Source organism: Podarcis raffonei, chromosome 15, assembly GCF_027172205.1.
Source record: "Podarcis raffonei isolate rPodRaf1 chromosome 15, rPodRaf1.pri, whole genome shotgun sequence".
Classification (NCBI taxonomy): domain Eukaryota; kingdom Metazoa; phylum Chordata; class Lepidosauria; order Squamata; family Lacertidae; genus Podarcis; species Podarcis raffonei.
In genome coordinates, this window is record NC_070616.1 from 12,710,848 (window position 1) to 12,723,421 (window position 12,574).

General features: G+C 46.1%; 1 protein-coding gene across 6 annotated transcripts in view; it reads right to left on the reverse strand.

Annotated features, from left to right (window-relative positions):
- COL26A1 (collagen type XXVI alpha 1 chain) overlaps positions 1 to 2,469 on the reverse strand; it is a 95,374-nt gene extending 92,905 nt beyond the window's left edge. For 3 of the 6 annotated variants that reach the window (XM_053367911.1, XM_053367910.1, XM_053367908.1), the window contains exon 1: positions 1,863 to 2,469. In XM_053367911.1, the coding sequence (XP_053223886.1) occupies positions 1,863 to 2,020 (158 nt within the window). In that variant the 5' untranslated portion in view covers positions 2,021 to 2,469. The remainder of the gene's footprint in view (positions 1 to 1,862) is intronic. The other 3 variants (XM_053367909.1, XM_053367906.1, XM_053367907.1) reach the window with 3 other exon arrangements.
- Positions 2,470 to 12,574: the final 10,105 nt, after the last annotated feature.

The window sequence follows — 12,574 nt, forward strand, 5'->3', positions numbered from 1 at the left end:
CTATTCATTTGAAATCAAAATGGCATTTGACGGTAGCCTAGCCTAGCCCACAACCTGCTCCTCTGTCTCAGGAACTGTCACCCTAAACTGAGTGGCAATATCTTCAGAGATGTCCCAATCAGCACAGGTTGGAACAGTTTTGTCCAACATATTGATCCAACATGGCACCCGATGATTTCCAAACACAGGACAAAACCCACTCCTCCATCTGTAGAACACCAAACTGGGCGGCACTATCTTCAGAGACCTCCTGAGCAGCACAATTTGGAATGGTGTGGTCTGCCATCTTGATTCAAAATGATGCCCAATGAAATCCAAAGTTAAGACGAAAACTGGCTCCCCCATCTCGAGCAGTGTTGGGCCAAGTTTGGGGGTGATATTTCAAGAGGCCTTGGAATGCACAGAGAGCAGATGAGCAGACAGACCACTTTCCAAATTGGGGATAGGGATGGGGGAGAAACTTGACCCATCTCACATTTCAAGGAGAATCTATCTAATTGGCCATTTCCAAAAGGTTATGCGAACCAAAACCCAGCCATCCTCCAAAATGCATGCTTCTCCAGTCAAACATGCATATGCCATGAAACAGTATTCACAAAAATACTGTACGTGCATTTGTGTAAATAACATTTTAAAATCCATTGGATTCCTGCATTGCAGGGGGTTGGACTAGATGTCCCTTGAGGTCCCTTCCAACTCTACAATGCTATGATTCTGTGGTTATAGAAGGGGAAATTATTCTGTGAAAAAAGTCACATTTTAGGCAAAATTGTATCTAAAAATATGTGTATTGGGAGAAATTAACACTAACACACTGACGAATTCTTTATGAGGACTTCAAAAAAATAATAATCACAGACTGATGCAGAAATGGAAAGGACTTGAATTTAGGACTGGAAAACAGAGAAAGGCACCCATTCCTAATAAATAATGACCAGACCCTTAAAACATGGCTTCATTCACACTTTTTACAGCACAAAAATAACTCCACCTCTACTGCTCTCAGCCAATCAAAGGTCACCTGCTCCTATAAAAACCCCGCCCATTCTCCTTTGTCACTCCCTGTGCCTGGAACTCCCCACTATTTCCTCCAGAAATTGAAATGAATGAGTGAGTGGAGGGGGTCAAATGAACATGGAGGTAAGACCTGGGCGCCTTTGCTCTTGACAAAGATGGACACTGGTGGTGGTTCAATACAGAGACTCACAAAGCAACAGCAGCATCCCCATCCCGGATTGAGCAGTTTAGGAGCAAAGCCTTCTTTATGATCTATTTGAATTGAGGATAAGATTCACAACACAAGCCCCTTCAGGTTTATTGAGAGACAGTGTGGTATAGTGGTTAGAGTGCCAGCCAGACTAAGAACCCTGGGAGACGAGAATTCATATCCTGCTTTTTCTCAAAGTAAGAAAGCTCACTGGGTGAACTTAGGCCAATCAGTGCCTCTCAGTCCAGTCTACCTCAAAGGGTTGTTGCAAGAATTAAAATGGAGAGAACTGCTGGATAATTAACAACAATAAAGCTCAGTTTATCTACTTCAGGCTTGTCCAACCGACTATATACATAGGGTTTTTTCTGCAAAAGTTTTTATTCTCATGGTTTTGCTAGTTTTAAAAACAACACCACCCCCAGGCTGTCTCCTCATCACCAAAAGAAAAGCCACCATGAAAGTTAATGCAATCTTATATATATAGTATATGTCTGCTCAGAGGTAAGTCGCACTTCAATGGAGTTCTGGAGCTTACTCCTCGGTAAACTAGAACAGCAGCCTCCCATCCCCAGCAGTGCTCCTGAACTTCGCCTTTCCTCGCTCCTACAGACCACCCTGGGATTTGCTGGGAAGGGAAGCTTGAGTCACTCACCGGCGATTGGCAAAGCCATTGCCCGACGGCCCTCCGGAACTCGGCTCCGGGTAGTTGTGCTGCAAGGCCGACGCTGGGAACTGGTAGAGGAATCCCGTCCCGAGGGTACATCCCCAAAAGGAGAAGCAGAAGCAGCACCAAAAGAACGCCAGCGGCATTTTGGGAAGGGCCGCTCGGCTTGGAGAAGCGCTTTGGACGGCTGCAACCTAGGCGCGCAAAAGTGGCGAGGGGGTCTCCCAAAACCGAGCCACTCAGAGGCGCATCGTCCCCAGGCTGCGGAGGGCCCCGCGCGGGAACTGGGCTGAGAGAGAAAGAGACCAGAGACAGGAGAGGGATTTGCCGTCGGGGGCTCTTGGTTGTTTGGGGGAGCAGCCGGAGAAGAGACGGAGGCTTCCCAGTGGCCAAAGCGCGAGCTCCGTGCGCCCTGGGCGCACAAGCAGCCTGCGGGTGCGTTTTCAAACCAGAGCGAGGTTGCTTCGCAGCGGCTCTCTCCGAAAGGGGCGGGAGGTGGGGACGTGAGTGGGGGGGCTTCGGATTAACCCTTCAAGGGCGTCGTCGTCGCGGCTGCTCCAGCAGCAGCTGTCTTGGAACAAGCCAGGAGTGGCGAGGCGGCACAGCAGCTCCGGGAAACTTTAGAATGAACCTTGCCTGAAGGCGCAAGTCAAGTCTCTTGCTCCTTTTGGGGGAGGGTGGCCTTTCCCCCTCTCGCCTGTACGTAAATGCTGTTCTTCTGCCACTCAGTAACCTCAAAGTAGCTGACAGTCAGTCATTAATAATATGTCCCCCAAGTGCAAAACAGATCCGTTAATATAGTGCCTTGAAAATTGCACATATTTTGAGATGTCCACAAGGAGCAGAACCTATAAGTGCTTTTTATATGATTTGGCATTTGTTGATTACATATACAGTGGAAGCATCATTTTCATCACATGCATGCCTGGCAAATCTGGAAGTACACCTGATTATCAAATAACACACACATTCCTTGTTGATGTGTAGAAAACTTTTGTTCTCACTTTTCCCCTTTCACAACTTGGACTTTGTTACTTAACCCATATGGAACTGGACTTTGCTTGTGTCTTTTGGGGTTTTGTTTTTCATATTTTCATTTTCATCTGTTGCTACAATTGTTCTCTCTGTTTTATGTGCCTTATAAAATGGAATACAAAATCTTTACAAAAAGCAATAAAGTTACGTTGCAGGGGGTTGGACTAGATGGCCTTCAGGGTCCCTTCCAACTCTATGATTCTATGATTAACTTCCATAATAAAACAGCAACCAAAATTTAGAAGAAAAGAATTGAAGGAGGGGATCATTAAGCAATACATCTAAAAACAAGGAGCCTTGTGGCACCTTAAAGCAGAGCTTTCCAAACTTTTCCTGTTGGTGACACACTTTTTAGACCTGCATCGTTTCACAACACAGTAATTCAGTTTTACTAGCAAACTATAAGTAGCAAACTTTCCAGCCCTGGGTTGAGTGCAGGGAGCATTCACATGACACACCTACACACTGCAGCCGACACAGTGACATGTCGCGACACACAGTTTGGAAAGCTCTGCCTTCAAGACTAACCAATTCCTGATGGCCTTCCTTCAAGGGCCGGCCCACCCATGAAGCAGGGTGAAGCAGACACCTCAGGTGGTGGAAGCCCCCGAGATGGCCCTCCCACCCACACCACTAGCAGAGAAGCGACACTGGCACCCACTTTCTGTAAGATGTCGTGAGATTTCATGGAGTGCATGAGAACTTGTGAGATTTCAGTGATGTCTCGTTGAGATCTCACCAGAAGTTGGCATCGATGCCAGTGCTGCTTCTCCACCAATGGTGGAGGTGGCACAGCAGGCAGTGCCTGTGGAGGCAGGCGGCACATCAGGGATGCTGGTGGAGGGTGGCAGTGCTGGTGATGGAGATGGTAGGGAGGGTGGCATGGCAGAGCATGGCAGCACTTCCCATTTCATCTCACATGGCAGAACAGGAATTGCCACCACTGGTGATGGCAAAAGCTTTCATGGACTCCAGCCCACTTTTTCACAGGCATGTTGTGAAATTTTTGTTTGGCAGGTACAGAAAGGAGTAAAACATAAGGTCAATGGTCCCAGTGACCATTGTGGGGTTGAATCCACAAAAGCTTATAAATGCGATTGTCTTTAAGGTGCTTGCCACTTTTGGTGACAGAATTCTGGACAGCACAGAACAGACTGGAGCAAGTAACTGGTGAACTCCTGGATTCTCACGCTTTTGAGATAACCTCACTAAAGCTTTCTCCTAGTAACATACCAGAACTTATAGATGTAACAGACACATAGACCTCTGTTTCTAATTAATAGGGAGATTCATTATACCTCTGATATAAGCTCTGACATGAATTTGGTGATAATTGTTTTCTCATTTCACTAAATCTCGGTGCTGACAGAAATCAAAGCTCTGCTTCATGTATTCCACTGACATCCTCTGAAGGAGAATGTAAATTGCAACACATCCATTTATCAGGGGTGTTAAAGGAATATAAAAGAGATAAAGGGGCAGGAAGAGTAGTATAGGTGAAAGGAAAATGTAAGCATAGTCATCTAGACATCAGTTGAACTCAGATGATACAGTTCTTCCTGGAATGGTATTGTTTCAGAATACTGGGGAGGTCATCAACTCAAATGTTCATCTTGCCAGATTTTAAGAAAATTATTGTAGGTCCCATTCCCAAGTGAAGTCATTTCCAGGCCAACAGAAAGTAGCTGTTTTTATGACCGACCAGTAGAAAGAAGCCAGCATTGCTCTGGAATTCTAATAATTCCAAAAGTTGGAATATTTAGGTCTGCCATCTTGATTCAAAATGCCTTCATAAGATATCTAAACATACATCCAAACCCACTCTTTGATCTTGGAAACCATCACACCAAATTGGGTGACGAGGTCTTCAGAGGTATCCAAATCAGTTTAGAATTGTTTGGTCTGCCATCTTGATTCAAAACGGTGTCCAATGGCATCCAGACAAAAAATGGATCCTCTGTCTTGGGAACCTTCATACCAAATTTGGTGATGATATCTCTAGAGCAGGGATGTCCAACATGTCAATTACTGGTCGATCGTGGGGCGTCACTCAACAACTTTGGGTCTTCTTCCCCCAAAAAAGCTCAACAACTTTGGTCAATACAATCGGTATATCACTGCCAGTTTTTTTTTTTTTTTAGTGGGAGTAGATTGCAGTCTCTTGGAAGTTGGACATCCCTGCTCTAGAGGCATCTGAATGCATAGAGAACAGGTGAGTGAAAAACTTTCCATGATATACAGTAGATTGACATAGATATGTATTACTCATGTCATAACGAATCTTCTAGAATAAAGGGACATTTCACTAAAGAGCAATCACCAGAGGCAAGCAATTTAAAAAAGAACAAACGAAATATGCTATTCAGTGTCCCCAAAGAGTTATATTTTGGAAGTTTGTGGGGAATGTAGATTTCGACCACGCTTTTCAGCTCACAAAAATGCATTGCAGTTCTGATCTGATTTATTTGTAGAGAATGTTTGCGATATATGTCAAACTCCAAGCCAGAGGACTTGTCTGCATTATGAATATGTACCTTGATGGGGAGTCTGTGGCCCACCAGATGTTTGTTGGGAGTCCAAGAACCATCAGCCAGCATGACCAAAAGATGAAGGGAGACGGAGTCCAACAACATCCGAAAGGTCACTGGTTCTCCAGCTGTGAATTTATTCTTCAAACATGGATCTGTTTATCACTGAGACACCACCTTCCATTCATAATAGGAACATATCGGTAGACTTGCCAGGGGAAATTTAAACCTTACAGAAATACATTTTTTAAAAAAATAATTCAGAAAGAAATTCCTAAGTGAGGGACAAAACGAATCTACTACATGGCCACAACAACCCTGTGAAGTAGCTTAGGCTGCCCCCTCCCCCAGTTCACCCAGTGAGCTTCAGGGCCAAGTCCTAGTCCAATACAGTGGTACTTTGGTTTACAACCATAATCTGTTCCACAGGTCCGGCTGTAAACCAAAACAGGTTGTAACCCAAGGCGTGCTTTCACCAGTGGGGACTCTCTCCCCCCAAAATTGGTTGTAATCCAAAAAAATTGGGTTGTAATCCAAAAAAAGGGACACACTCTTCCGGGTTTGACGTGGTTGTAATCCAAAACGGTTGTAATCCAAAACAGTTGCAAACCAAGGTACAGTGGTGCCTCTAGATGCGAATGGGATCCGTTCCGGAGCCCCGTTCGCATCTAGAAGCAAACGTAACCCGTGTCCGCGTGTGTGGGTCACATTTTGGAGCTTCTGTGCATGCGCATGACGTCATTTTGAGCATCTGCACATGTGCAAGCAGCGAAACCCGGAAGTAACACGCTCCATTACTTCCAGGTTGCCACGGAGCACAACTCGAGCCCGCTCATCTCGAAGCACATTCAACCCGAGGTATGACTGTACCACCGTACTTTAACCATTAGGCCACACTTCACCACACAGGTTGCTATTCATCCCCTGGGATGAGTGTACTGATCCCTGTGGCACGTCTAACTCCTCCACCTCCAAAGAAAGAAGAAAAGATAAAGGTTTGGGGAAAGTGATTTGGACCAGGAAAATGGCAAGGCACAGCCTCCCCAACCTGCTTCCCTCCAGATGATTTGGAGCATGGTCTTCACAAGGCCCGGCCATGGGAGTTGTAGTGCGAAGCATCTGGAAGGCAATAGGCCAGTGGTTCCCAAAGTGGGTGGTACTGTCCCTTGGGGGGGGTGGAATTACCTAAGGAGAGACTAAGAGGGAGGGGGGCAGCAGGGAGGTGTTGGAGGTATAAATGACTATCAGACTTTGGAAAGCTGTTATCACCAGATCAACAGCCTCAGCTGGCAGAGCACTAGACTCTTAATCTCAAGGCTGTAGGTTCAAGCCCCATGTTGGGCAAAGATTCCTGCATTGCAGGGTTTGGACTAGATGACCCTCGTGGTCCCTTCTAATTCTGCGATTCCAAGTTCATCGGTTGTGTTGAATTAAACCAAATGTGCAATTAATTGCTACTATTTTGAGTTTCATTGTGTTTTTCTCTTCCTTAGTGGGCCATGCAAATCACTATTCCAAATAATGCTTTTTATAGGCCAGGGCAGGCGGCACTGGCGGTAAGTTTATGGAACCAAGGGAGTGGTGGCCTCCCAAAAAAATTGGGAACCGCTGCACTAGGGAACTAGTTTTTGAAAAGCTGTTGCTGCTCTGTTTTGAGATCCAGGCAGAGCTCTCCAGCACTGCACCTCTTTTGGCCTGAAGACATACACAGGTCAATGGAGCATCTTCCAGGGTGTTTGGGGAGAGAAGAGAAAAGCACAAGGTTTTCTGCTGGAAGGAGCAAAAGAAAGAAGGCATTCCCTTCTGGAGATGTGTCATGTAATGGCCTACATTAGCAGTAATAAATAGGCTGCCTCGTTTCCCCCCCAGGGTGCCTATCAGAACTGCCTATTCTGAACACTTTCTCAAAACTATGCTGATAAATTGGAACCAGCTCAATTTGGAAAGAGAGGCAGCCAAGACAAATATCTATTCATTCAATTTATCAGGGAGATTTTTTCTTTCTTACTCCCCCCCTTTTTTTCTGAAGAGCAACCCAGAAAGAAAAACGGACCAGTTCTTATAAACCAGACATGCTATTAGTGAGCAATATTTTAAAAACTATATATTTTTATAGCACTCAACGTATTGATAAAATGTTTGCTGGCAAATGAGGGCTACAGATATAAATTTGTGATCCGGTGCAGCGTGGTGGTTAGAGTGTAGGACTAGCACTTGGGAGATCAGAGTTCAAATCCTCACCTGACCATGAGGCTCACAGGGTGTGACGTAGGGGCCAGTCACTGCCTCGCGGCCTAACCTACCTCACAAGGTTGTTGTGGGGATTAAATGAGGGGGTGAACCGTGCACACCACCTTGAGCTCCTTGGAGGAAAAAAAATGTGGTATAAATGCAGTAAATAATAGTATTAGGAAGACGGAGAGCTGGTTCATAGCATCTTTTGACACTGGGCCCCAGGAGGTGTGCTCAGGGAGATCTTGAGGTGATGAATGAAGTCAAGGAAGCATCCAGAAGAGGAGAAGCTGTAGTAATGAATGACTTCAGCTACCCTCAGACTGGCTACATATGTGTTCCAGTCATGACACAGAAGTAGAAATTCTGGATACCCTGAAGGACAGTGCCCTATGCTCTGGTAACTTCCTGGTTGGATCACTGCCACATGCTCTACTTGGGGCTACCCTTGAAGACAACTCGGAAACTTCAGTTGGTCCAAAATGCAGCAGCCAGTTACTGGCTCGTGTTTTTTTCTGATCTCGTATGAACCCTGTTTTAAAACAGCTACGCCGGTTGTCAGTTTGTTTCTGGGCCTTAAACACATTAGTGTTTAAAGCGCTAAGCTACAGTATGTGCACCGCCAAGGGCGGAAAGATCAGCAGATAGTGTTCCACTTGGTAGAATCATGGAACTGTAGAGTTGGAAGGGACCACAAGAGATGTTTGGTGCAACCCCCTGCAATGCGGGAACCTTTTGCCCGAACCCACCATGCTGAGTTTAAGAGTCTTGTGAGCCACCTCGGTTCTAGTTCCAACCTCACTCAGAAGCTTGGGGTGGTGGTGGACTGGGAGAGGGCATTCTCTGCGCAGCCCCTAGGTTGTGGAACTCCCGTCCTAGAGAGGTGTGTATGGCACCTTCACTATACAGCTTCCAGGTGATGATGATAATGATGATGATGATGCTGCACCTCTTTACCCTGGCATTTGGAACCTGCTCTGTGTTTCAAGGAGTCAACTTATTCCTGTGATTGTGATCTGTTTGTAACTATTTTAATTCTTAAACTGTTGTAACTTACCTTGGGACCTGCTGGGGAAGGGTGGGTAAATAATCACAATCACAATAGTAACAACAACAATAGCTCTCTGCTGGATGATTTGCAGCTAGGAGGTGATGGGCCCAGTGGCCATGATCTTGAAACATCAAAAAAACCAAGATCATGGCCACTGGGCCCATCACCTCCTGGCAAATAGAAGGGGAAGAAATGGAGGCAGTGAGAGATTTTACATTCTTGGGCTCCATGATCACTGCAGATGGTGACAGCAGTCACGAAACTAAAAGGCGCCTGCTTCTTGGGAGAAAAGCAATGACAAACCTAGACAGCATCTTAAAAAGCAGAGACATCACCTTGCCAACAAAGGTCCGTATCGTTAAAGCTATGGTTTTCCCAGTAGTGATGTATGGAAATGAGAGCTGGACCATAAAAAAGGCTGATCGCCGAAGAATTGATGCTTTTGAATTATGGTGCTGGAGGAGACTCTTGAGAGTCCCATGGACTGCAAGAAGATCAAACCTCTCCATTCTGAAGGAAATCAGCCCTGAGTGCTCACTAGAAGGACAGATCCTGAAGCTGAGGCTCCAATACTTTGGCCACCTCATGAGAAGAGAAGACTCCCTGGAAAAGACCCTGATGTTGGGAAAGATGGAGGGCACAAGGAGAAGGGGACGACAGAGGACGAGATGGCTGGACAGTGTTGTCGAAGCTACCAACATGAGTTTGACCAAACTGCGAGAGGCAGTGGAAGTCAGGAGGGCCTGGCGTGCTCTGGTCCATGGGGTCACGAAGAGTCGGACACGACTAAATGACTAAACAACAACAACAACAACAACAACAACAACAGCTCTCTGCTGGATGATTTGCAGTTATTCCTCAAGGATGTCTGGCAGCAAAAGGGAAGAGCACATACATCACAACACAGAAGGTCACACATTTGTTCCTCAGCATCTCCTGGTAAGAGTTTGATTCCTGTCTGAAACTGGAGAACTGCTGTCAATCGACAACACTAAGGATGAAACACCTGTGGCTTTCAGGACCCATCCTATTCTTGTGAATGTTATCCATTTCCACTGTTTTTAACACTGAGTTTATTTCACAACCAAGATGGGCATTGAATCCTATAGCTGGTCTCTTAAACCAATTGACTTTCACGGCTTCTCTTCTGCTCAGCCTTACAGCCCGAGCATCTCCCAAAGGCTGCCAACTCCCTCCCCCCTTGCCCATCTGCCATCACTTCATTCCCAGGCATCCAGCTTGGCTGGATTCTCAGGACCCCCCTCCAGTAACTTATTCCACATGGAGGCCAAGAGTTTTGCCAGATCAGCCTCTGCCTCCCCCCGCCACCTCACACACAGCCTCCCCTCTTTGCATTTCTCTCTCATGCTCTTGTTTTTCACAGACTTTTGTCCGAATCAATTTGATTAATCCTCTTCACCATTTTAAAAGGCATCTCGGCTGAGCCACAGGGAGATCTTTCTGCAAACCTAAACGAGAGGCCGGATCCCCTTTGCTTCATAACTTAACAGTTGAAATACAGCCTGGTATTATCTCCTGGCCTGAGCTTTATCTCCCCGCCCAGATCCCATCTCCTCGCAGACAATTCTTTGCTCTATAGATACCACTCTTGAGTTGTCTGGATGTGATCATATGCGAACAAAACTGCCACCTCCTTGATTTATCGCCTGTTTCTTCAGAAATACTGTCTGGCATCATGTTCTACATTTTCCTTGCTACGTACATCATTCAAACCTTTTGCTATATTTAAGGGATTTTTTAAAAAGTGAATTGGGTTTAGCAATCATGGCTGCAATTGCAGTACAGAGCGATGGAATCAGGCTTCTTTCAACACAAAACCCAGTGGGATCCTGGTGCTTATTTTGAGAGCCGAGTTTCCCTAGCCACGGGGAAAGGTCACCATGGAGCGAACCATTCCTGTGATCCTCCTGGGGCTGCTTGGTTCTTATAATCACACCATGCATGAGGTGAAACAGAAATCATAGAAACTTTTTTCTTATAGCATTATTACATTTGTACTTCAGCTTTCTTCCACAGAGCTCAATGTTAAGTGCATAGTTCTCTTCCTCCTCATTTTATCCTCACAACAACCCTGAGAGGTAGTGTTACGTTGTGGGTGAACATATCAGACGACACAGCGATTCTTCAAACAGCTCTTGTTTATTCACAGGCCAGAACAGAACTGAGCTGAAGGGTTCAGTCAGCCTGCTTATATAGAGCTCCAGTACAATGTAACTGTAACAACTTTCTGTAACTATCCAATCACTGAATGTCACTTTCGATCCCTTATTTGCATATGTGGACCTGAGTAAAAACTATCTACAGTATTCCCCTGCTGGCCCAGGGTGAGAACTTCAGTACATAACAGGTAGGTTGGAGTGAGAGAGGCCCTATGTGAGCTTTGTGGCTGTGAGCTTCGTGGCCGAGGGGGAATTTGAACCCTGGTTTACCATGCCCTAGTCCAACCCTCTAAATTCTACACCACAAATAAAATCCTTCCAGGAATATTAACAGTACCTGCATGTTAAGTGATACAGTTTTTTTCTAACAGGGGGACAGATCGATCTTCCATACCCTGCAAGTGTCCTGGGAAAAAAATGGGGCATTCAGTTTTATTGTGCAAGAGCACGGCAACCATTTGGGGGTGCCGTGATCTCGCATGATTTCGCACTGAGCTCTCACTCAGAAGAAAGCACTTTCACTCAGGAAAATAGCACTTTTTGGGGGACCACAACCTCAGGTGGCGCCCCAGAACATGGGCCTGAAAAAAAATGTATTTCAGGCTCTGTGATCTCACGCAGGTCACATGACCTGCCAGTTTTGGCACTCAAGGTGTTGGAGGGTGTGGTCTTTACGTGTTCACATGTGAAGAAAATGGGGGGCAGCAGGTCCATCAGCTCAGGCTGGGTGGGGGGGTATCCTCTTGCAAGAGAGATCTTGTGCCTGAATTTCCATTTCCCTCTGCCCTCCTTTTCCCTTTTCCTTTTGCGTCGTGGATTTTCAATTGTAAGGCTGTAAGGGATTTCCATTACCTTTGTGAGCCGTGGTGGTACAGCATGCTGCATTGATGCTTTTGCCTTCGCAGAACATACATTGTAGAAGGTGGCTGCACTTGCGGTGTAGCCCCTGGGTGTGTGTGACATTTGCACACTCTTAAACACGGGAAGCTGTCTCACATCACGCCATACATTTGGCCATCCAGCCCCGTATTGTCTGTTCTGACTGACAATATTCAGCGCCTGGGGCAGAGACAGCAGTTGTCTTTCTGCTCTCCTGGAACTTGGGTCTTTTAACTGGAGATGCTATTGGGGACTTCTGCAAGCAAATCAAGTGCTTTACTATGAAGCTTCAGTCCTCCCCTTCTGTATGGACCAGAGGATGATAAAAAACCCGACTCACCAATATTTTCCTTCTTTCCCCTGCTTCTTTCTGCTTTGCATCCTTCAGTGCCTATAATCCTGGCAATCGGTCAAGAGCATAAAATTCTGACTTGGCTTATAGAGTCTAGGCTGATTTAGATGTAGTCCCTTCATTTGCTGCTGAATGCTGTCCCCCTTGCTCTTCGCCTGTGGTCTAAGGGAGCCCTAACAGAGGTCTGGGGCTGGAAGCAAGCAATGGTTTTCATGAGGATATTTCTCTGCCCTTTCTGGTCAGACCACTTTTGCAGGTGTGTGTGTGTGTGTTGCAAAACAACGCAAGAAGTCGTGGAAGCTGTTTGTCACAGGTGAAAGAGCTCTCTAGTTACTTCCCCAGTCAGGCTGTCAACCTTTCCCAACCTCTCTCCTTCCCTATCAAATGTTTCCCATTCAGCCATGATTGGCTAAGGGCCCCCAAGAGGTTGATGGGTGCTGTCT